Source organism: Nanorana parkeri, unplaced genomic scaffold (assembly GCF_000935625.1).
Source record: "Nanorana parkeri isolate BGI_ZX_2015 unplaced genomic scaffold, ASM93562v1 scaffold1734, whole genome shotgun sequence".
Classification (NCBI taxonomy): Eukaryota; Metazoa; Chordata; class Amphibia; order Anura; family Dicroglossidae; genus Nanorana; species Nanorana parkeri.
Genome location: NW_017308002.1, coordinates 124,120 through 146,417, shown reverse-complemented (window position 1 = coordinate 146,417; position 22,298 = coordinate 124,120). Strand labels below are relative to the sequence as shown.

The 22,298-nt window shown below is 41.9% G+C and overlaps 2 protein-coding genes across 2 annotated transcripts in view; one reads left to right on the top strand and one right to left on the bottom strand.

Moving 5' to 3' along the window:
- Positions 1–10,475, top strand: part of LOC108799466 (catalase-like) — a 32,294-nt gene extending 21,819 nt beyond the window's left edge. The window contains exons 9-13 of the mRNA XM_018571327.1: positions 1,902–2,040; positions 5,452–5,582; positions 7,056–7,163; positions 9,179–9,265; positions 10,386–10,475. Coding sequence (XP_018426829.1) covers positions 1,902–2,040; positions 5,452–5,582; positions 7,056–7,163; positions 9,179–9,265; positions 10,386–10,433 — 513 coding nt within the window. The 3' untranslated portion in view covers positions 10,434–10,475. The remainder of the gene's footprint in view (positions 1–1,901; positions 2,041–5,451; positions 5,583–7,055; positions 7,164–9,178; positions 9,266–10,385) is intronic.
- Positions 10,476–18,103: 7,628 nt separating this feature from the next.
- The window catches only part of ELF5 (E74 like ETS transcription factor 5), a 28,106-nt gene continuing 23,911 nt past the window's right edge, over positions 18,104–22,298 (bottom strand). Inside the window, 2 exon segments of the mRNA XM_018571328.1 lie at positions 18,104–18,336; positions 18,911–19,145. Of these exon segments, the coding sequence (XP_018426830.1) occupies positions 18,252–18,336; positions 18,911–19,145 (320 nt within the window). The 3' untranslated portion in view covers positions 18,104–18,251.

Genomic DNA, 22,298 nt, shown 5'->3' with positions numbered 1-22,298 from the left:
ATTATTACTTTTATTATTATTATTATTATTATACAGGACATTATTATTATACAGGACATTATTATTATTATTATTATTATTTTTATTATTATTATTATTATTATTATTATTATACAGGACTTTTATTTGCCAACAGTTTGCGGAGCGCTGTACAATATAAAAGGGAGTAAAGGGATACAGTACAGTTACAAGACAGTAGAGGAGAACTTACAATCCAAATGGTATTAAAATATTAAAGTGACATTAAACCTTCAGATTTTTTAACATAAACCAATACTGTAATGTGCGCCTTACTGTAATCCATGGTTGTTTCCCTTCTCTTTGCTGCTCTTCCTTTTAAATCTGTATCTGTTCTCAATCCGGGGCAGAACTTCTGTTTTGCAGCAGACTGCGTTCTCTGGAATGGATACATGGTGTCTGTGTGAAGGTTCACAACCTGAGCCAGCACTACAGGAAGAGGCACTCAGCTGCAAAGGGAAGTTCTCCCCCAGCATGAGAAGACATGAGGATTTAAAAGGAAGAGCAGCAAAGAGAAGTGAAGCTACCATGGATTACAGTAAGGCGCACATTACAGTATTGGTTTATGCTAAAAAATCTGAGGGTTTAATGTCACTTAAAAAGCCTATGTCAAGGCAAAATATACACATATTTAGTACATCTCTGGAACACATGGAAATGTTTATCCTTTTTATCCTTTTGAACACACTGCAATTACAGAGCAATAACTGTTGATGTGCCAGAAAGACCGTGAGCTCCTAACTTCCTCTTTGACATGACAACACAGCTCTGAATTCCTAAGTATATGGTGTCAGCCCTGCCTACTTCATTTCTGGTGGATCGCAAAGAACACATACCTCTCCCCATCTCCCACCTCCTCTTTATCTTCATAACCACTCCCCCTGATCTCTAAAACCCCTCCTCCTATTCTCCACAACCCCATGCCTCATCTCCATAACCCATCCTCCTCCTCTCCATAACTCTTCCTCCTCATCTTCATAACCCCTGCTTATGCTCACAAGATTTCTGGCAGATATTTTTGCCCTTATTAAACATCTATAACAATACTCCTTTGTTGGTACATTTACCAAAAGGGTCTATCAGGAAGCAGGTTTTATATGTGGAATGAGCGCATACGACTGCATCCGTGTAGGATATTATTGTCAAATATAAACAGAGAGGTCTATAAAACATTCACACATGTTAGTCATTAACACTAAGCTGATCACGGTTCCTTTATACAGGCTTCTGTTTCGTTTGTCGAAATGACTGAAGAAGAATTGTACATGTAGCCTTATAGCAACACATAAGAGTCAAATGCAAGGTGAAAAATGACACAAAGGTGCTATGGGGCATCACAAGCAGTTCTAATTGCAGGACATTTGGTGAATGTAGCCCTCTGACATTCCAAGACTTCTATAACAGTCAAATTTCTCAAAAAATAAGTTGTCTCCTACCCTTTGAAGTGCATTGATAATTACAGAGTCATTCCTCCTGTAAAACTGCATGTATATTTGTTCTGTGTGAATGGGGGCAAAAACGAATGTTGTTAGTATATTTTCTTTCCAGGTTGAATGTAATTCCTTCCTAAGATTGAAGCGAATCAGGAAAATACCACATTATGGCCACTAGATGGAGCCCAGGATCATAGAAAATAAATATACGTATTTCCTACATTCCTAAGCTCCATCTAGTGGCCATATTGTGGTATTTTCCTGATATTACATTCAACCTGGAAATAAATATACTAACAACAGTAATTTTTTTCCCCATTCACACTGAATGAATGTACATGGCAGTTTCTCTGGACGATGTCTACGAATATTTTATAAATAGACCCTGTCGTACTTTCTTTGTTTCATCTTGACTTGTTTGATCATTCAACGTCTTTTTATGGTTTGCAGGGCCGTCTGTTCTCCTACCCGGACACGCACAGGTACCGCTTGGGGCCCAATTATTTGCACATCCCAGTTAACTGTCCTCGGACAGCCAATGTCTGTCACTACCAGAGGGACGGTCCAATGTGCATGTTCGCCCAGCCAAGTAAGAGCACCGCTACCGTACAATATTGTTTTTTCTTATATCTGTGGGTGCAGGGCCGTAGTGAGGGCGAGGCGACTGAGGATCCCACCTCGGGCGCAGGTGTGGGGGGCAGCCATAGCTCAGCACGGCACTGAGAAGTAGGTCGGCACAGCCTGCAGCTCCTCCTCTGGATCCCCGATGCTCTCCCCCATCTGTATGGACTGAGGCAGTGTGGATCCGAGGAGAAGTGAAGCGTTGCAGCCGGCAGGCGGGGCGGAGGAGGGAGCCGCTGTGACAGCAGCATGGCCGAGCTGTGATGAGAGAGAGAGCCGCTCATCCAGGATCTGACAGTCGCCGGCTCTCTCTCTCCTCACCATTCGTCCATTCTGCTGTGACAGCGGCTCCCTGGCAGTTCTTTTTTTTGCTGCTGCTTAGTTTGATAGCCAGCAACATTCAATTAGCTTCCTCTGAGCCCAGGACATTCTGAACCAGTCCCCGCCTGTGACTGGACATTGAAAGGAGTGGTAGCACAAGGATGAGCTCATCTCTGTCACTCTGCTCTCTCCACCTATCAGCTTGCTTTTTATCAGCACATGAACTGATTGGTTCCTTGTGCTGCTGCTTCCTCTCACACTCTGGCCCTGCTGTACCAAGACTGCAAGAGGTTGATACTAGTTTAGATTCAGGTACTCGCATTGTTTGCATTTACAAAATGCATCTAATAAATATTAAATGATTGCAGAGCTATATATTTGTGCACACGTACCTGGCGGTTAGATGAATGAGGCCAGGCATAGCAATTCCTTTCTAGATCGCCAACATTTTTTTTTAGGCATCCATGGTTTTAGAGGATGGCAGCATCCATCATAAGCTTTTTACACAGGTATTTTATTTGGTGAGAGGTACCCTTTAAGTGTTTTGGAACTTGTTTTGGTAAGATTTGTCCTGAGAGATGGAATTTGAACACAGGCCCCCTCTGGTATTTTTCCTTCATGTCCTTTATTCAGAGATTGTATAATAGTCATAAGACTCCTGGTATTCAGAGCGCACAGCACAGGGCTATTCCTCAGTGTCACATGCTGTGTTATATGTGTGCACAATCATATCATCTGCTTCTCATACATCTGCACCCGCTCCTAGCCACATTCCTCCCCATAAAGGGTGACTGCAGCTGAAAACAAGACCCCTTCTCGCCTACCAATCAACTTCTGCATCCTGGCAACCATGGGACAAGCTATACAGATGCCGAGCCATGAAGCAAAACGGCTGTATTAACACTTACATTGTATCTAACCGAAAAGAAAAATGTCTTGGGGTCTTTTTTCCTTTTTATTTTTACCTGGTGATCCCGCCAGTATACCACTTGCTGTCCTAGGGGGACAACACTCACTGTACTGAATGAAGGTGCAACACTGTCACCTTGGAACAGAAAGTGTGGTAGGACTACAGAACAATTTCCCTTTTCCTCATCTCCATAACATGGGTGATCTGTAGTCCTTAGAGAGAGCTGATAACAGTCAGAAGAGGCAGAGAGCAAAGGAAGTTAGCTAATGGTGGAAGAGTACAAAGTGATGTTTTATTAAATAATCAGCAGAAGGAAGCCAAAAGTGTTTTGGGGGTCCAGACACCCTCCCTTCATCAGGGCTACAACAAATAAATATATATAGAAATATAGAATATAACATGCATATATGGTGTGTGTATATATATATATATATATATACAGTATATGTAGCACCCATCACCTTTTGTGAAGTGCTTACTATACATTTAGTGATAGCCAGGGCTGTAGGCAGCCTGGCTGAATTTGTAGCAGCCAGCACATGGTTAATCCCAGGTGTCCAACCTTGTCTGTACCCCCTAGGGTGGAGTGAGACTCTGTCACATTGTGGGACAGCCAATGGGTGACACTGTAATGTCTGTACAGGGCAGCAGCCAGTTACTGGGCTTCTTGTAGCCAGTGGTGCCTGCTGACAAAGTATACATATATGGGTGGGAGCTGCCATGTGCTCTCTCGCTTGCCTGGACCAGCCATGGACTAAGGTTGGGTCCTGTTCGGCCTGCCCCCAGGTTAGCCAGAAGCCTGGGGGTGGGCATTGGCTGAATGGCTGGAAGAGAGGCTTCCTGGGAGGCCTAGTGCCAAGAGAATGCCTGAAAGATGGAAAAACCAGGATCAGTGTGAAGTGCCTAGGATTTCATGGACTTCGGAGTGGGGGTCAGTGTTCTTTCATAAAGGTGTAGAATAGAATAGAAGAATAGAATCCTGTAAGTCTGGAGCTAAGGAGGCCGGTGCACCTAGATCCTATAGATCCTATACCCTTTCTCCCTAATTAGAAGTGAATAAACTGTTTAACCAGCATTCCACAACTGGAGCGGACCTCAATTCATGGGCACAGGAAGAGGGTGGTTAATGCTAATGGGGCAGTTGGAAATGGGGGGGTGAGCGCTACATATATACTGTATATATAAACATTTTGTATTTTTTATTTCTTGTGTTGTGGCCCTGATGAAGGGGCGTGGGGTGTCTGAACCCCCGGAAAAGTGTTGGAATTTTTTCTACTGATTATTTAATAAAACATCACTGTGGACTCAGATATTGACTATCAGTGCGGCGCTCTTACCGCTTCTTGTATAGTTGGACTTTTCTGAAGATCCCCCCCCTTCTTTTGGGGGTGTTCCGCTTTATATAAGCAGCCTCACTGAAGCAAGTCAGCTTTATTAGTGAAACATTGCCTATTATTAATAGGAGTTTGAGCTTCTCTCCTATCTTTTTCAATGTAGACTCCATCTCACATCTCAGACAAAGTGAGAGGGAGACGTGGTGCAGCTCAGAGACAAGAGACTGCAAACCCAACCAGACACATAGGCTTGTTGCAGTTGGTCTTATAAATTAGGGGTTATGGTGAAGTGTCAACCAAACACCCAGAATTATTTGGACTTTAAGAGTAAGCCCGATGTGAAACACAATAATACAAACTTGTGATGATTACTGTTTGGCTCGACCCTTCATAAAGGAGCTTGCAGGTTCCGGTGATCCCACCATATTGGACCACTTTTCTACATGTGTGATGTGTTCAGCAGTCAGGCAAGGACCGTTGCCTAGGTTGGTGCTGGGGAGGAGACATGCAGCCTTCCCCCTTTGGGGCAGCAGTCTTCTGTGTGTACCCAGAATTATCTGTGCCCGTCCATCATTATATCATTAGAAGTCAGTGGTAGTCAATGGCAATGTCTGTGTCCACCCGCAGGCCGCAGTATGGCATCATCATCATCATAACTGATACATGAAGCACACAAAGGAGCAGACCGATTTGTTCCTGATTCAGTCCCGTTCAGCTATGACAAGCCAAGGGAGAGCAGAGGCACCAACAGGTCTTCATTTTTGTGATTCATTGGCATGTATATAACTCCTATAATATCTCACTGTTTCCATAGGCCACTTGCCAAACTATTATCCGAACAGCTTTACATCTCCACGAGAGTCGCCCAAGCACAAGGAAAGCACTTTCTTATCTTCTGGAGATGTCGACCGCCATGACAGCTGTGTGGAGGATAACGTAACCCAGGTAATGGATGGGAACCAAGTTTTGAGATGATCTGAACTTACATAGAAAATTGGGATGCTACTGTATTGATCATAAAAAAATTGATAATAGTATCATAAAAAAACCACATAAAAATATATGAAAGTTTGTATGGCGTATGTGTTTAGACTGGGGTGCCATGGTGGATGTATCTAAAAGAGGGTACAGAAGAATCCTAACAAAGAATGAGCCATTCTACCAATATAAATAGGAAAATGTATGTTTTATTAGCATACCAAAACCAACTAAACTCAACGTACACTCATATGCCATTACAGTGAACCTGTGTCCAGACAATGGATATGAAAGTATTTACATACTCAACGTACACTCATATGTCATGACAGTGAACCTGTGCCAAGACAATGGATATTCAAATTTTTACATATTCAAAGTACACTCATATGCCATTACAGTGACCCTGTGTCCAGACAATGGACATTGAAGTATTTACATATTCCTAATACGCAGTAAAAGAGCTTTACAACAACTCCTCACTGACCTCCCTAGCTGCAGATATTGTGGAGCAACTGATCCTCAGATATGGGTTGATAAAAGCTTACAGCACCTGATATTTGTTTATATTAGAAGGCTGGCAGGCTGCCAAGATTCTGCTACCGTAGAAAATAAAGGGAGAGGAGCTGCAATTTCAGTACCCATGTTGTGAATTTTAACCACTTCAGTACTGATGTACGTAAATAAGCATCCAGTACTAAGGTGGTTATACCAAGATCACAGCTGCTGCATGGCTTTGTTGTATGTTCAGCCAACTGTTGGCTTCTGCATGCTTGTATGGAGTGGAAGTGCATATGCCCTCCCTCCCCTGCAACTGTCAGGTAACCTGGACTCGCTGTCCCTTGTGGGAGCCCAGGACCAGCACAGTGGATATCGGCAGGTGGACCAAAGATTAAGACAAGTTTTTTGCCATTTCATGGGTGGGCACAGTTTTTGTGTAACATTTTTGACATGTTTTGTATCTCTTTACCTGATGCACCCTTGGATATTATATTATTATTATTATGTATTCATATTTGTAGTATTATTATCATTATTATTATCATTATTTGTATTATTTGTATTATTATTATTTGTATTATTATTATTATTATTTGTATTAATATTATTTATGTTATCGTGATGTTATTGTTTAGTATTATGTATTTGCATGCACTAACATTCCTTTTAGTATTTTTTCCCCCTAAAAATATGAATTTGATAGACTTTTGCACATATTAAAGATGGTGTATCAGATGCTGATCACCCCCTGCCAGAAGACCCCCGGCTCATTGTGCAGCAAATACTGTGTGCAATGTTTATATAACGAATGAAAGTTCCCAATTACAAATTGGGAAACTGAAAAATATATGCAACGTCACCTTTATTGTACATATGACGACACTAATTCCAATACCAGAATGACACATCGTCATGAGTGACCCCCATGTTTGGTTTTAGGTGAGAGATTTCTACAGAAAAACCCTGAGCCCAGAAGAGCGCCAGAGACTGTGTGAGAATATCGCCGGTCACCTACAGGATGCCCAGCTCTTCATTCAACAGAGAGCGGTAAGTCACATGATCTACCCAACGATCTTAAAGAGAGACATTCTAAAAAAAAATAGCAACCAATTTGCTCTCCCTTTAAAAAACAAATGTCATGAGAGTGCCCTGTATTTAATGTTTATTGGTGAATTAAAGATTATATATAAACAGTAGACATGTTAGCTGCGGAAAAATTTGGTTCGGTTCAGATATTTCGTTATTTGGGGATTCAGGATTCGGATCCAAAATTCAAATTAGTTTGGGTTTGCGGATTTTGGACGAAATCCGAATTTTATTTAGCTTCGGATGAGTTTACAAATATTCGTTGTGAATACCACAGAAAACCATATACAGATATTAATACTAAAGCTGAATCTCCCAGACCCGCATGGCATTTAGGATCCAAATTTCAGAATTGCATTCAGGAGCTCCTGAATGCCATTTGGGTTTGGGAGCCATATACATATAACATTAAGCCTCAGCTTTATTATTATATGTATATACTGTATATGAGTCCCATGTCGCCGTAACCAAAATTCTTATTCAGACCCATTCGGATGCATTAAATCGAAAAACACATCTGATTGGCCAGAAAAGTCACATGCCCGATTCAGTTTATTTTTTTAACGAAATTCGGACAGGATCCGAAATTTGGAAACGCAAATTCGGATTCGGACACATTCGGATGCATTGGGATTCGGAAACTCGAATGTGTCTGAATGTCCAAATTTCTGAAAATTCATATGAATTTGATTCGGAAATAAGGGAAGCACACGTGTCTAATACACAGGTCCATTGCCCATCATTGGAGTTTGTGGCACACAAAACAAACCCCCCCCCCCCCCCCCTCAGCTAAATTATCTCTAATACACTGAACATGTTTACTGACCCCAAACTACCCAAGTTTATTAGGACAATGTGCAAATAAGCTTATATGACGTGATTTGTAGTTCTACTGATGAAGATGATGATGAAAACCTGCCTGTAGGCAAATGCTCACTGTGTCTAACGATGGATCTGCCCTGCACCCAACTTCAAATCCCTGGAGCATGAAGTCTAATTTCATTCAGCTCTTTCAACTATTTGCATTCTGCCTTGATTGCTTTATTGAGATTTGCCCATGTAGTGGCTTTATAATAACTCAAACTGACAAACCACCTATCAGGAATAAAGGGTGATTTAGTTATAAGTGGAGTCTGGTAGGATGAAGCAATTGCTGCCTTCTTACACCTCTTGGAGGCTTCAGTAGGAAGATCTCTTGTCATAATTCCCATATCTGCTCCCACCCACCTAGCCTAGGGGTCTCATTCTTCCTTCTCCAAGAGTGGTGTTCCTCGGTGTTCATACCCATAAATTAATAATATAAAGCAAATAACAGCCCAACAGGGATGGACGCAGCTGGTATGCAGACTTGAGAACTCAGCCCAGAAATCTCTCCTGTGGAATCTCCAAGATATGCAAGACACTGTAGGTGATTTAGATTGCTGAAGATTGAAATTAAAGCGGACCGTTACCCATATCTCTAAAATAACAACAAACACACCAGAAATGTTTAGTAGTGACAAGCTACAAACACATAATTATAGATAAAGGCTTTGTAATCTTTGCATACCTTATTTCCCTTTCTTCTCCAGCCTTCTGACAGTGGCCATGTTTACTAAGGGCAGGTACTAGCTCTCCTATTACTTCCTGGATTTCTGGCACATGTGACAGACATGTGACCATGCACATCATCTCAGGGGAGGAAAATGCCTTTCCCTGAGGTGAGATTGCCCAGCAATGCTCTGGCAATCCCAGTGTGCATCGCTTTGGCAAACTGAGGTAATTCTGCCCTTTCATAGCAGGAAGTGAATTCTCTGCAAGTGCAAGTATTTCACAATCACAGCATTTTACACCTGACAAGTCTGTTATTATTAATCATCATACATAGAGGGAGGCATTGGTAGAATTAGATTTTTGAGTGTAAAGGTCCGCTTTAACTGCTTTGGTTGGACTGATCCTTGAAATCCTGATCCTTCTCTGTTTCTGTTACTTCTCAGGTGAAAAACTTCAGCGACATTGACCCAGACTACGGCTCCCGGATTCAGGCCCTTCTGGATGAGTACAATGCAGCAAGTGGAAAAAAGGTAGGTCAGCAATGCAGAGTTTACCCAAGTGTAATAAATGCCATTACTGAGGGGTGATGACAGAGCTTGGCATCTGAAAGAAATAATGAATGGAGCCCACAATAGAGCACAATGTTCTTCCAAAATATTAATAGCTGGGCCCCTCTAAAACTTTGGATGGCATTGACTTTAAAGAGACCCTGTGACCAGACCATTCACTTGACTAAAACTCTTCCCATAAGATTACATGTGAATTAACTTATTTTATGCATGTTATTCACCTGGTGGAGATATCTAATAGCCCAGAGGCTACTGCTGGTGGCCACCATCTTGTATTTATTGTCAGCAGACTCAAAGATGTCACTCGAGTCAGTGGCATCACAAGGGGGTGCGTCCCGCACTTGGGTGACACCAATGGAGGAGTCGTTTTGGTGTCGCCCCCTCTGAAAAGTCAGACATTCGGTCATGGACTGGAAGCCCGACAGAGAGGAGGGGACCCGGCGGCATACCTTATCCTGCTGGGTGAAAGTCTCCTCTCTCTGCCGGCGTCCATCACCAAGATGGCCGCCGGCAGGTATCATTGCGCTGACGTCACACGCATGCACCATGACGTCACGGCAGGGTGTCACCAAGTATCCGCTCCGGGTGACACCCGGCCTTGGGACGCCCCTGACTCAACCAACACCTTATAGTATTCCCCTTTGATCTTTCCCCTACTACTACTACACAGAAGGGTATGTAGGGAGGTGAGGGGAAGAGGAGCTGAGCCAGCTCAAGCTCCCAGCACATCCATAAATGCAATGTGCCCTGAGTGTTGAGGCATTGTGGGAAGTCCTGGGACCTTCCCGACTGAGAACTATCTAGTAAAGTTGAAAACCGCATACTGCAGGACTCCAGGGTGCACTAGTGATCGGTATCTACACATAAAAATACGGATTATCAATATATACTTTAAATTCTCTTATTGATTTTGTAAGTGCTACATACAGTGGTCAGTAAATCACAGCTAAAACTGGCCGAGCGTACCATGGGAGGAGCAGGTATTTAAACACCCAGAACTGTGGAGTACCTGTAGTGACTGAGAGTAGCAAACCACCAATGTTTAGATCATAATAATGTATTTTTTTTCCTTTTGTTGTAGGAACCCCTTCATAATTACACTCGTCATGTGTCCCCCAAGACACAGTAGGGGACAGGACACCTATACAGGCGGAGGAAGGAAGGGATACGTTCTCATTGTCTTACTGAAGTCTCAATGTTTCTACAGTTTCATAACGAAGTCAAATGTTTTTTTTTCAGCAGATATAAAATAAGATTTTCTGGCTCTGGAGCTCTGGCCCAAAACGCATCCATTGGATCCATAAACCAACCACCAGCTAATTGTTGTTTTCAGTTTTGGATAGCGTGGAGAAGGTTTAGAACCTCTGTCAGGTCTTTAGGGCTGTTTGTGTCCCAGTTGGGTCTTCTTCTTGTCTAGGAAAATTCTAGTTCAGAACATGCACATTGGAGTTGCTGGATTCAGCTTATCTGTAGTTCATAGTTGAAGGAAGTAATTTGAGACCATATGGGGTGCTGTAGCTTCCGTGTGGCTGCTCTCAAGAAAATAAAGTTGCCCCTTATTTAGGGGATCCTAAGTCTCATGAGAACACCAGACCAAAGATCTAAGAATCCAAAATGTTTTAATATTAGTGTTTGGTCATAGCAAGACAATATGGAACAGCCAATGTGTTTCAGGGGTCATACACCCCTCCTTCCCCAGGGCTTATAAATTATGTAACTGAACTCAATGGGGTGCTTTTAGTACTTGTATGCATATAATAAAGAACAGTATTTGCATTATCAGCAGGTCACATACTAGCAATACTCCTCTTTATTATACACATACAAATACTAAAAGCACCCTATTGAGTCCAGTGACAGCATTCATAATCCCTGATGCAGGGGGAGTGCCTGAACCCCCCCAAAACATGTTGGATTTTCTTTATCCTCTTTATATGAGCAAACAAGAATACTAAAATAATTGAACTTCTTTGACTTTTGGTCTGGAGCTTTCGTTAGACTTTTACATGAGGATTTTATTGTTGTCTGTATGCCCATGAGTGGGATTTGGCCTTAATTCCTGTCCAGTTGGTGAGTGTCAGACACAGCAGGAAGTGACAGGAAATCTCCCAAATGGGGACTCGGTTTTTTAAACCTCACATGGGTTCCACAGCTTCCCCACACTATTTAAAAATATCTTGTTGTGCAGTTGGGCCTTTGAAGATGTCCAAGATGGGACTAATAACAGACAAGGGAAGTTTAGACTTTGTCAGTAATTGTTCAGTGTTTTTACTACCTGATTGGTATCCACTCTGACATTTTTCATGTGAGATGGAAAACACGTTGACCTGATGACTGCATCTGCTCATATATGTAATCATAATGCCCCCGCCAACCATATGATGTTTAGCAGGGGTGCTGAACAGCCAGATTCATAAATGCCTACAGTCAAGCCTGACTTGGATCAGCTGACTCAATCTGAAAGTCTATGGCCAGTTTAAAGATGTATTGCTGTCATTTATTATCTGTTTGATTGTTTGTTGTTGTTAATCAGAAATAAAATGCAATCTTTTTTTCTTCTGCATATTGTGTACATTACAAAGCCACCAATCTCAAATTTGATATTGAAAGCGGACCTTTACACTCAAAAATCAAATTCTACCAATGCCTCCCTCTATGCATGATGCTTAATAATGACATAGACATGTCAGGTGTAAAATGCTGTGATTATGAAATACTTACACTCGCAATGAAAGTGCAAAATGACTTCAGTTTGCCAAAGCAATGCATCCTGGGAAGGTTACATCAGCAGAGCATTGCTGGTAAATCTCATCTCAGGGAAGTAATTTTACTCCCCTGAGATGATGTGCATGATCACATGTCCTAGTCACATGTGCCAATTTTCAGGAAGTAAAGGAAGAGCTAGTAATCTGCCCTTAGTAAACATGACCACGGTGAGAAGACTGGGGAAGAAAAGAGAAATAAGATGTGCAAAGAATACAAAGTTTTTGTGATTGTAGATTGTCATTACTAAACATTTCTAAAGGTGTCTTTGTTGTTATTTTTAAGATATGGGTAAAGCTCCACTTTAAAGTATATAATTGTCTGCACTGACAAAACGGGTCTAACAATTTTAACAGCCGATGCAACATTTTTTAAGAGAACCTGCCCAATAAAGTGGAGGCTTGGGGGTCCCTTAAAGGGTTATTAAACCCTCCGGTGTTTTTGCATATATCTATGGCTAGCAAGCAGTAGATATATGCAAAAAGTGTAAAAAAAAAAAAAAGCGGTCTAAACTTACCTGTGTCTTCCCTGCGCGCTCCCGTCCGAAAATGTGAAAATTCTCGGGCGGTCGCAAAGCATCTTGGGGCGGCCGGGCGCATGCGCAGTTCATATTTTCGGCCGTGAGACGAGGAGAGACACAAGGTAAGTCTATGGACGGCGTGCACCCGCATGCAGACACCGTGGGACAGGAAGTGCCAGCAAGCAGAGAGGAGTCAGCGCTGGATCGGAGAACCGCCGCACCGCCGGAGGGACAGATGAAAACGACAGGAAAGAAGATCGGATTAAGAGACATCATTTAAGGTAAGTGCTGACATTAACATTGGGGGGAGGGAAAAATATCTTTGACTTTAATGTCACTTTAAGCTACAAGGGCTTATGGTTCTCTAAAATGACCTGATAGTTCAAATAGATGCAGTAGATTGCAGCACAGGTAACATCGTCAGGATTGCCACACATTCAAGTGGTGCCATTTGTGGATAAATAAGAATTGTCTGAAAATGTAATTATTATTACTATTATTATACAGGATTTATATAGCGCCGTCAGTTTGCGCAGCGCTTTGCAAAATGGAGAAAGACAGCACAGTTATAATACAGTTTCAGCCCAATAGGGCTAGGAGGGCCCTGGTCGTGAGAGCTTTCAATCTAGTGGCTTATTTGGCTTTCTGTATATTCTCATTTTATATACAGTATAGTCAAAATGCTGTTTACGTCTGTATCTGAGCACGTGACTTATACGGGATTGGTGATATGAATTAAAAGCACAAACAGATTTATATAACATTCAGCTACAGTGGTTCATTCTATGGCAATGAATGGTTGAACAATAAATTTTTTGATAAATATATTAGGGATTATGTATACAATTCTATTGAAACTTAAATGTTTGCGTTGCCTCTGGAAGCCCATCAAATTCTTCCTTTCATTTTTGAAATTGGCATAGAAACATCAATGAGAGAATTTGATTGGCTGGACATTGTGAACACTTTTCAGATGTATCCAGTTTGTATGGCCCACTGTGCAGAGGTCAGGCAATTGACAGGGCAGTAGTTCTCAATCTTCAGATGACCTCTGAACCCTGACTTTCTAGCTGAAGAGTCAGACTTCATGTAACTAATTAGTTAAAACTGCTGGTCTCGGAGTCGTTGACTAAAGACCCGACTTTTGCATTACTCAATTGCAAACCGACAGGTCTCCCCAAAAAAGCCTTCAGACTCTCTCTCCACATCCTGTCCTCTGTAATAAACTGGCTTTGGACGTCCCTTAACGTATCACATGTAATTACACATGTCCACTGGATTATGGCCCAAGAAAAACGCACAGCACAATTCGAGAACACTATGCACAAATTTGAGGCAATTTGGTCTCCGTGGATTGATAAATACTTCGACTCACCTACATCCCGCCTCTACACGGGTTACAAACCCCCTGCAGACTAAGCAGCGAATCATATCAGATAATCCCCTCCACAGCCCTTTACCGCCTAGGATATGACCGAATTTACACGATAACAGCTGAGATGGGTTTGGATGCTACTCCCTATGAACCAATCCTGTGCCTTTCCATAACTGTGATACGTTTTATGTTTTATCTCTCCAGTTGTATATGGATGTCCTGCTAACCACAGGCATCAGTTGGCATTATAACATATCTGTGTGTACTTGCACTGTTAAACTCAATAAAACTTTTATTGGAAAAAAAAAGTTAAAACTGACCTCTGAGGAAAACAATTATCTACAAATACTGTTCAAACAATCTTGATTACAATAAAAAGACAAATGACTATAGAAAAGGCTGAAATATAATAACTTTTATTAACATTAAATTATAAAATGACTTGTACGGCAGTTATATACAGCGGGGGGGATTTATCACAACTGGAGCAGAGAGAATCTGGAGCAGTTACCAATGGCAACCAATCAGCATCTCCCTGCAGTTTGCTCAGTTGAGATTGGAAAATGAAAGAGAAGCTGATTGGTTGCCATGCTTAGCTGCTCCAGATTTTGTCTGCTCCAGGTTTGATAAATTCCCCCCAGTATCAATATATTGTAAAGAACCTGCATTTTACTTTCAAGTTTCTTAGGGATAGTGAACATCTGTGTTTGGCTTTAGTCCCCATGTTTGAAGGATGTAAAATGCACTGTGTGTACACAATTCTATAACGAGACCCAGTCATACAATATCAATATTCAGCCTTAAATGCACACGTTATCTATGAAAGATTCATAAGCCTAGCATACTCTGCCTGTTGATGGTTCTAGGCCCCATGAGTCAGAGGTGAGGGGTCACTCAAAGTCTGAGAGTTGCCACTACCTGACCTCATGCTGACAACACATGCCGTCTCCTGAGTGTGCCTAACAGTAGCATATAGCAGAGCCCAGGAGTTAAGGGGAATGTAAACATTTACAGGGTTCTGTGTTTGATATGGTTATAGTAACCTATGAGCTGGAAGACAGCCTGTGCTATCAGATGGAGTTCTGGCAAATGACAGGGCAGCAGCTGTCAGACCTCCTCCGCCTCTAGGATCAGCAAATATTGTCTAAATACAAGAGCCATGTTCATTCTTTTTTGAATCTTGGTGAGCTTTGTGTATTTCTTCCAGATCTGGAAGTGATCCGCTGTGAGACTTGGAGCTTCCTGTAATAAAGACCGGTCACTGCTGCTCTCTCTTTGTGCAGGGTGACTGGTCTTGTCTCCGCCCCCTCCTGTAATAAAGACCGGTCACTGCTGCTCTCTCTCCTTGTGCAAGGTGACTGGTCTTGTCTCTGCCCCCTCTTGTAATAAAGACCGCTCACTGCTGCTCTCTCTTTGCTTGTGCAGGGTGACTGGTCTTGTCTCCGCCCCCTCCTGTAGTAAAGACCGATCACTGCTGCTCTCTCTCTTTGTGCAGGGTGACTGGTCTTGTCTCTGCCCCCTCTATGGTTGCCTCTAGGGTTGCCACCTCTTCTTCCAGCGAAACCTAAACACTAGCGACGCACAACATTTTGGAGAATGAGTTGTGGCGTATTCACATGTAAATATCACAGTAGAGACTATTTTCAGTGGGGGGCCAATAGCCCCTATGTTAATTTTGGTTGCCCCTGTCTGCCTGACCTCTTTTGTCTGGATTTCAGCTCCCATGAAACCCGGACACAGCATTCAAAACCCGGTCTGTCCGGGTGAATCCCGGACAGGTGGCAACCCTAGCCGCCTCCTGTAATAAAGACCGCTCACTGCTGTCACCCTTGTGCAGGGTGACTGGTCTTGTCTCCGTCCCCTCCTGTAGTTTTCTGCAGGCAGTCTGTAGTAGGTGGGGCCTGCTGGATCCTTCCACAGCTCTGCTCCCTGCACAGACTAGTACCAACACAGTAATGATGTCATCACTTCATTAACAAGGTAATATCTGAGTTTGGTACAATAAATAAATGGCTTTATATGATCTGTGGCTATTGAGTAATATATTTCAATTAAAGTTTTGCGCCCGGAGTTGAGCTTTAAATAAAGGTCGAATATAAATCTTTTCTAGATGAGTCTGCAAACTTACAATAAATTAAGACTGAATATTCAGTTTCTTGCTCTCAGCTGTGACTGGATCTTTTTAAAGAATTCATTAAGCATACCGATAACAAACAGATATTAAATGAACCAATCTAGGACTTTCTGTTGCTCAGTGTTTTGCTGGTGACTGAAAATTAAACTTTGATTTCTTACCTTTGTAAAGAGCCACAGAACACGCACACTGGGTTTAAATAACACAAATCACATTACAGAAAAGAAGAGATTTCATAGGGCAGTGCAAAAAGCAGCGATGGCCAATACCAACCCAGAGCCATCAAGTCTGACCTGAAAAAGCTGATTCATGATTGGTCAGTGTGGGTTCTGCTTATATCCCCATTACAGGGTGTTTGGCAATAAGCAAGACACCTGTGCGAGAAGCATTAAAGGAAGCTGCCATCCTCTGATTATAAGCTGCAAACATGTTACTGGGCAGTGGCATCACTTGCAACAAACCATAATAGATTCAACCTCAGTGCCTTGGAACTAGACTTCTCACTTGTGTAGTTTGCTTTATCAATGGTTCAGTTGGTAAGCAAAGGCAGCAAAAGGAAACCTTATTGGAACAATTAAGTAGGCTGCCGTTGCTATCCTTCTTAGGAAAATGCCAGCGGCCTGGTTTTATTTGGCTTTTGTTCTTTTGAAGTCACTCACCGAGATCTACCAATATACAGATCCAGGGCTGGATTTATAATTCCGAATCTGTGTCAGCACACCTATTTGATTGCTGGGAGAGTAAGCAAGCTGTCACCTTACTCTGCTGGTAGTTCGGCCATAGGTGTGTGGACCCAGAGTGGGGAGATGTAGGAATACAGCATACCAAAAAATGAACAGGGACAATATTGAGAACTGGCTATATTCACCTGCCAGACAAACCAAAATAGGAAACATATATGAAGGGCACTGGATACCAAATTTCAAACTATGGTGTGTTATAGAAGTCTTGAAAGAAGTCAAGTGCCTCCAGTTAGATGGCTCCTATGAAGGGCCTCAGGTGTAGACCAAGGAGATAAGGAGCCCCACACTGAAAGATAAGGAGCCCCACATGAAACAGAAGAGACAAGCTAATGGTCTGTGAGCGATCCAAGTGTCCCCCTTCATCAGGGCTCAGTGTATTCATTTTATGCAAGTATGGACTCAAAGTAAAAGTAGATAAGATGCTTCTAAAGTACAAAACATTCCAACTTCCAGAGGATCTTATCTACTTTTACCTCGAGCCCAGTATACATACATAAAGCAGGCAGATTGAACCTTGACGATGGACCCACCAAAATGTGTTGCCTTGTGTATTCCCTTTTATAAGAAATTATAAATGTATCTTGGATTCTTTTGCTGTGGGGCTCCTTATCTTCTTAATACCTCTTGGAACTGTGGGGCTACTTATCTTCTCAATATCTCTTAGAATTGTGGGGCTACTTATCTTCTTAATACCTCTTGGAACTGTGGGGCTACTTATCTTCTCAATATCTCTTGGAATTGTGGGGCTACTTATCTTCTTAATACCTCTTGGAACTGTGGGGCTACTTATCTTCTCAATATCTCTTAGAATTGTGGGGCTACTTATCTTCTTAATACCTCTTGGAACTGTGGAGCTCCTTATCTTCTCAATATCTCTTGGAATTATGGGGTTCATTATCTTCTTAATGTCTCTTGGAACTGTGGGACACAGTATCTTCTTAATACCTCTTGGAACCTGTAATACTGAGCTGTGTTAGTTACTGTCAACATCATGATATGTGGATGGGAGTGCTGCCCCTTACAAAATTGCCATTCTAACTCTACATTAACATTCAGGAATCTTTAGACTGAACTCATGTCTTGTCCAGATCTTCTTTGGACTCCAACATTGTGACAACAACATTGAAGAAACCACTCCCCCCTTTTTTTAAACCCAAGCCTTTTATAGTACTGTGTTAGTATTGTTCTGTCCACCGCTTTGAGTCCTTGGGGGAGAACAAGGTCTGCAAAACTACAAATTATTCCCACCATCCCCCTGTTCTACTGAGCTTGAAAAGCTTGAGCTTGAAAGTCGTTATAATACTGGTGGAATGACTAAGTCCACCCTTCTGCCTGTGAAGAGTAGGAATTCGATTCATGGAATCTACATGTTTGTGCCACAGCGGCCATTGTTCAGAGCACTCCATGTCAGGTCAGTGCCAACCATAGGCTTTCTTGCCAAACTTGTATACCAGCCGCCTGTCCACCCGCTCCAGGATGCCGGTCTTGTAGTAGTGCCTGTGAATACAATAAAGGTGTATCAGTGGTCACCAGCACTTCTTTCTCAGGCCTGTAGGGGGCATACTTGCAGCACCCAAGTAATTGTCAGGCAATTACTCCTACTTATGTATTTAGCCTTTAGTTATTATTTAGAGTTCAATTTTAACATCTGGGTTTGCAAAGCTATTTGGTGCAACATCCGTTGTGTTTTTATCCCTGGCTGGTTCTGGTTGGGGATATTTCCCCTAAATTTCTGTCCCACCAAAGGAAGTGAATGGAAATCTCTCCAAAAGAAAGGATCAAATATTCTCTTATGCAGTTGTCACCAGAACAGGTGTCCCCATTAGCAGATTTCTCCTCACCTCCTGTCCCAGTGACAATGCAAACATTTTGGATTTCTTCATCCCTTTCTCAGTGACAGTGGTCACCAGGATAAGTTTAGCTTTGGACGGGCTTTAACACTAGACCCCCAAGACACCATAAGTGCACTTGCTGGAAAGGTCAAGTCCATCAGACAAAATGGGAAGTTTGGTTTAGGGTAGAACCCCCTCTGACTTCTCTCACCATGCTGCACCATAGAGCTGATGCTCACCTCAAAGCCCGGCTGAGCTTTTCATAATTCATCCTGTTGTTGCGCTTCCTCTGACCCCACAGCTGTGCCAGACCTTCAGACTTCACCACCCGGAAGATGCCCTTCTCCTGGTCCTCCCAGTCCAAGGTGCCATTATTGTCCTCAGGTGACAGGAGAAGGTCACGGAGGAATTCCCACAAGTGAGAACTGTGCATACCTGGAATACAGAGAAAACATTGGTCACTCAGTGCTGGGCCTCATTCATCGCAGCACCCGGGGAGCAAAATGACTGCGTGGCCCATTGCAACCAATATAATTCCGACTGTCATATTTGAGATCAGCATTAGAAGAGTTTAAACATGGCTGCCAACAGGATCTAAAAAGAATAACCTTGTCATAGAGATCCATGAATTATAAGACTTTAAAGTGTGACTCCACTTGTGTAGAGAAAGAACAATCCCCTCTGGGTGATCAGTGTACAGTGCAAGGATTTTAACACACTTGCAATGTTGCAGTTTTCTACCTTTTCCTGTTTTGAAAAAAAAAAAGCTTTTTGTTTCCCAATTTCCTTTCCATACTGATCCCTGAATAGGAGGGCCGCCTGGTGCATTTTCTGTGTTCTAATGAGGAAACTTGCAGTATCTGTATCCCATTAAAAGTATTAAAGGAGAACTATGAGGTGAGTGCTTCTCACTCACCTCATAGTTCTAGCCGACCGGTGACACTGAGACTGTCACAGGTTGGCTCAGTAGATCGGGAGGTGAGCGAACATATACCGGCGTTCGCTCACCTCTCGATCCTGTCACAGCTCTCTGCCGTGACAGGGGAGGGGCTGGATTCCCCCCTCCCCGCTCCGATCCGCCAGCGCTGACTGGTGGAACGGACGGGGGAGGGGGCGAGTACAGCTGGCTCTGCCTCTAGATAGGCAGAGCCAGCTGTCACTCACGCAGCTGGGCGGATCTCGACATCGATGTCGGGATCCGCTCCGGCGTCTCAGTATACCGCGTTACTGAGCTTAGGGTAACGGGAGGATGCTAGTTTGTGTCCTCCGGTTACCCTAAGGAGAACTATGGGGAAAAGCCCTGACCCCATAGTTCCCCTTTAACCCTTAGCAGATATCTCATAGAAAATGACATTTCTGTTATATCACTCTTATTATCTTCCTGGAGTCTTGAGAATAGGCTCTGGACAATCTAGAGCAGGGGTAGCCAAACTCCGGCCCTCCAGCTGTGGTGGAACTACAAATCCCATGAGGCATTGCAAGATTCTCACAGACATGACTCCCAGAGAGAGATGCATCATGGGATTTGTAGTTTCACCACAGCTGGAGGGCCGGAGTTTGGCTACCCCTGATCTCGACTGAAGCTATGATGGTTTTGGTCGATCTTTAAGTTTACAAATTGATAAAGTCATGCATTTTATTTCAGCTTTGAGTATTTGTATAAAATCTTAATTGAAATAAAATACACATTTATTACAGGGTATCCGCATGACACTGTGCTTGCAAAGCGTGCTTAGTGTTCTAAAAAGCCCAGCACTGCCTTTATGTGTTCTGGTAGATTTTATAAGTACAGGGGAGAGGGGGCTTACAGCGCCACCTGGTGGCTGCAATTAGCGAATATGCAATATTTCATGTTTTTAAGTACTGAACATAAATGAACAAAATAAAACTCTATAGGCTGAAAAAAAGCTATTTGTATTTCTCAAAGCAGCATAGTGAATGCTTCTTCCTGCTACTTACAAATTTAAACTTGAAAATCACACACCTATTGCTTATTAATAGCAAACAAACATATAATTCCCTCTATATATATTATTTATATTTTTATAATTGTCCAGCTACTGGTGCAGGAACTGTAATTAGACATGTGCACCGGCAAAAAAATTGTTTCATTTGGATTTTTCGTTATTACGTTTTGCAGGATTCGGGTCCGAAAGTCAATTAGTTTTGGGATTTGGACCTAAAGGGCCTGGTATGAATCGGGAGGGGAACCTCACGCTTTTATTTTTATTTTTTCTGTGGACTGTAAAAAAAAAAAAAAAAAAGTCATTTTTTTCCCTTTTGTCTAATGTCACTTTGCCGCAATGAAAGTTCATACATACTACCGCTAATAAATTTCGTCCAAAATTATCATCATCGGAAATTCGGATTCTTTTTCATTCGAAGATTTGGATATAACGAAAAAATTTGTCCGAATAACAAATCTTTCCGAAAGGAATCGCACATGTCTAACTGTAATCCACTGGCCAAAGTTGTGTATGGTAGCCCACGATTATTGACATTACCAGTCCGGCTGTGCTTGGGAGGTTTATATTTCTTCACTCCTTCTGGCTTTTTGTGTTCCTTATCTTCACCTAAAAAAATTAGTACAAATTAGTGATGCAAAGAGACACAAATTTTGGAATAAAAAAGTGAAATAAAATCAATTTCTTCTATTTTTTTTATTAGAAACTAAATAGAGATATTATTGTTAAATAAAACACTGCAAATAAAATAAATCAATCCAATAATACCAGATAACACATCTCATTTGCTGACATTTAGAAAAGGAAAATCAGAGGCATAAAGGTAAAGATAAAAGATTATCGGGGTTATTCACAGAAGGGTGAAGAGTTTGGAGAAGGGAAGAGAAGGGAACAATCTAGGACAACATAGCTGAACTGGAAAAATTCTCCAATTCAGCTCACTTTGTAGTTCAGCTATGTTGTCCTAGATTGTTCACTTCTCCAAACTCCTCACCCTTTTGTGAATAACCCTGTATATATATAGGCCTCACAGCCATGTCCTGTGTTAAATAGTATTTTGTATAAAAGGGACATATTATACACGTTTTCATTCACTACTTTTTATGGCTGGGAATCAAAAATACATTTATTTTTGTCACATGTTGTTAATACAAAATACTGGCAGTTAATATTATTTTGTATTATGTTTTCATATATTGTCCAGAGACTGCTTAGTATTTGTTGTAAATGATGTGTTGTTAACAGAATTCTGTAGCTCAAGCTTTACGTAACACCTATAGCTAAGTGACTTATCACAGCGACTTCTCTCTTTTCAGATTGCTCTAAAGTTTTAACATTAAAGACAACAGGTAAGCAAGCTGCAGTGCTTTCCCTTTAACTAACACAATACTCTGGAAATCATTTGTTGCTAAACAAAGATTGTTACATACATATAAATATATACAGTATACAGATAAAAAGTCATTTTAAAAGTAAAAAAAAACTTTAAAAAGACAATAAAATCAAATTAATCCGTAATCACTATAGTTTATTTAAAATTAATGAACTCCAGACAGATATAGAAATCACAATTTAATGCAGTATGACACTCCTCTAAAAATGTGTAAATGTATTTTACACACATCCAGCATGTTCCTGTTACTCATCAACTTCCTGCAATCCC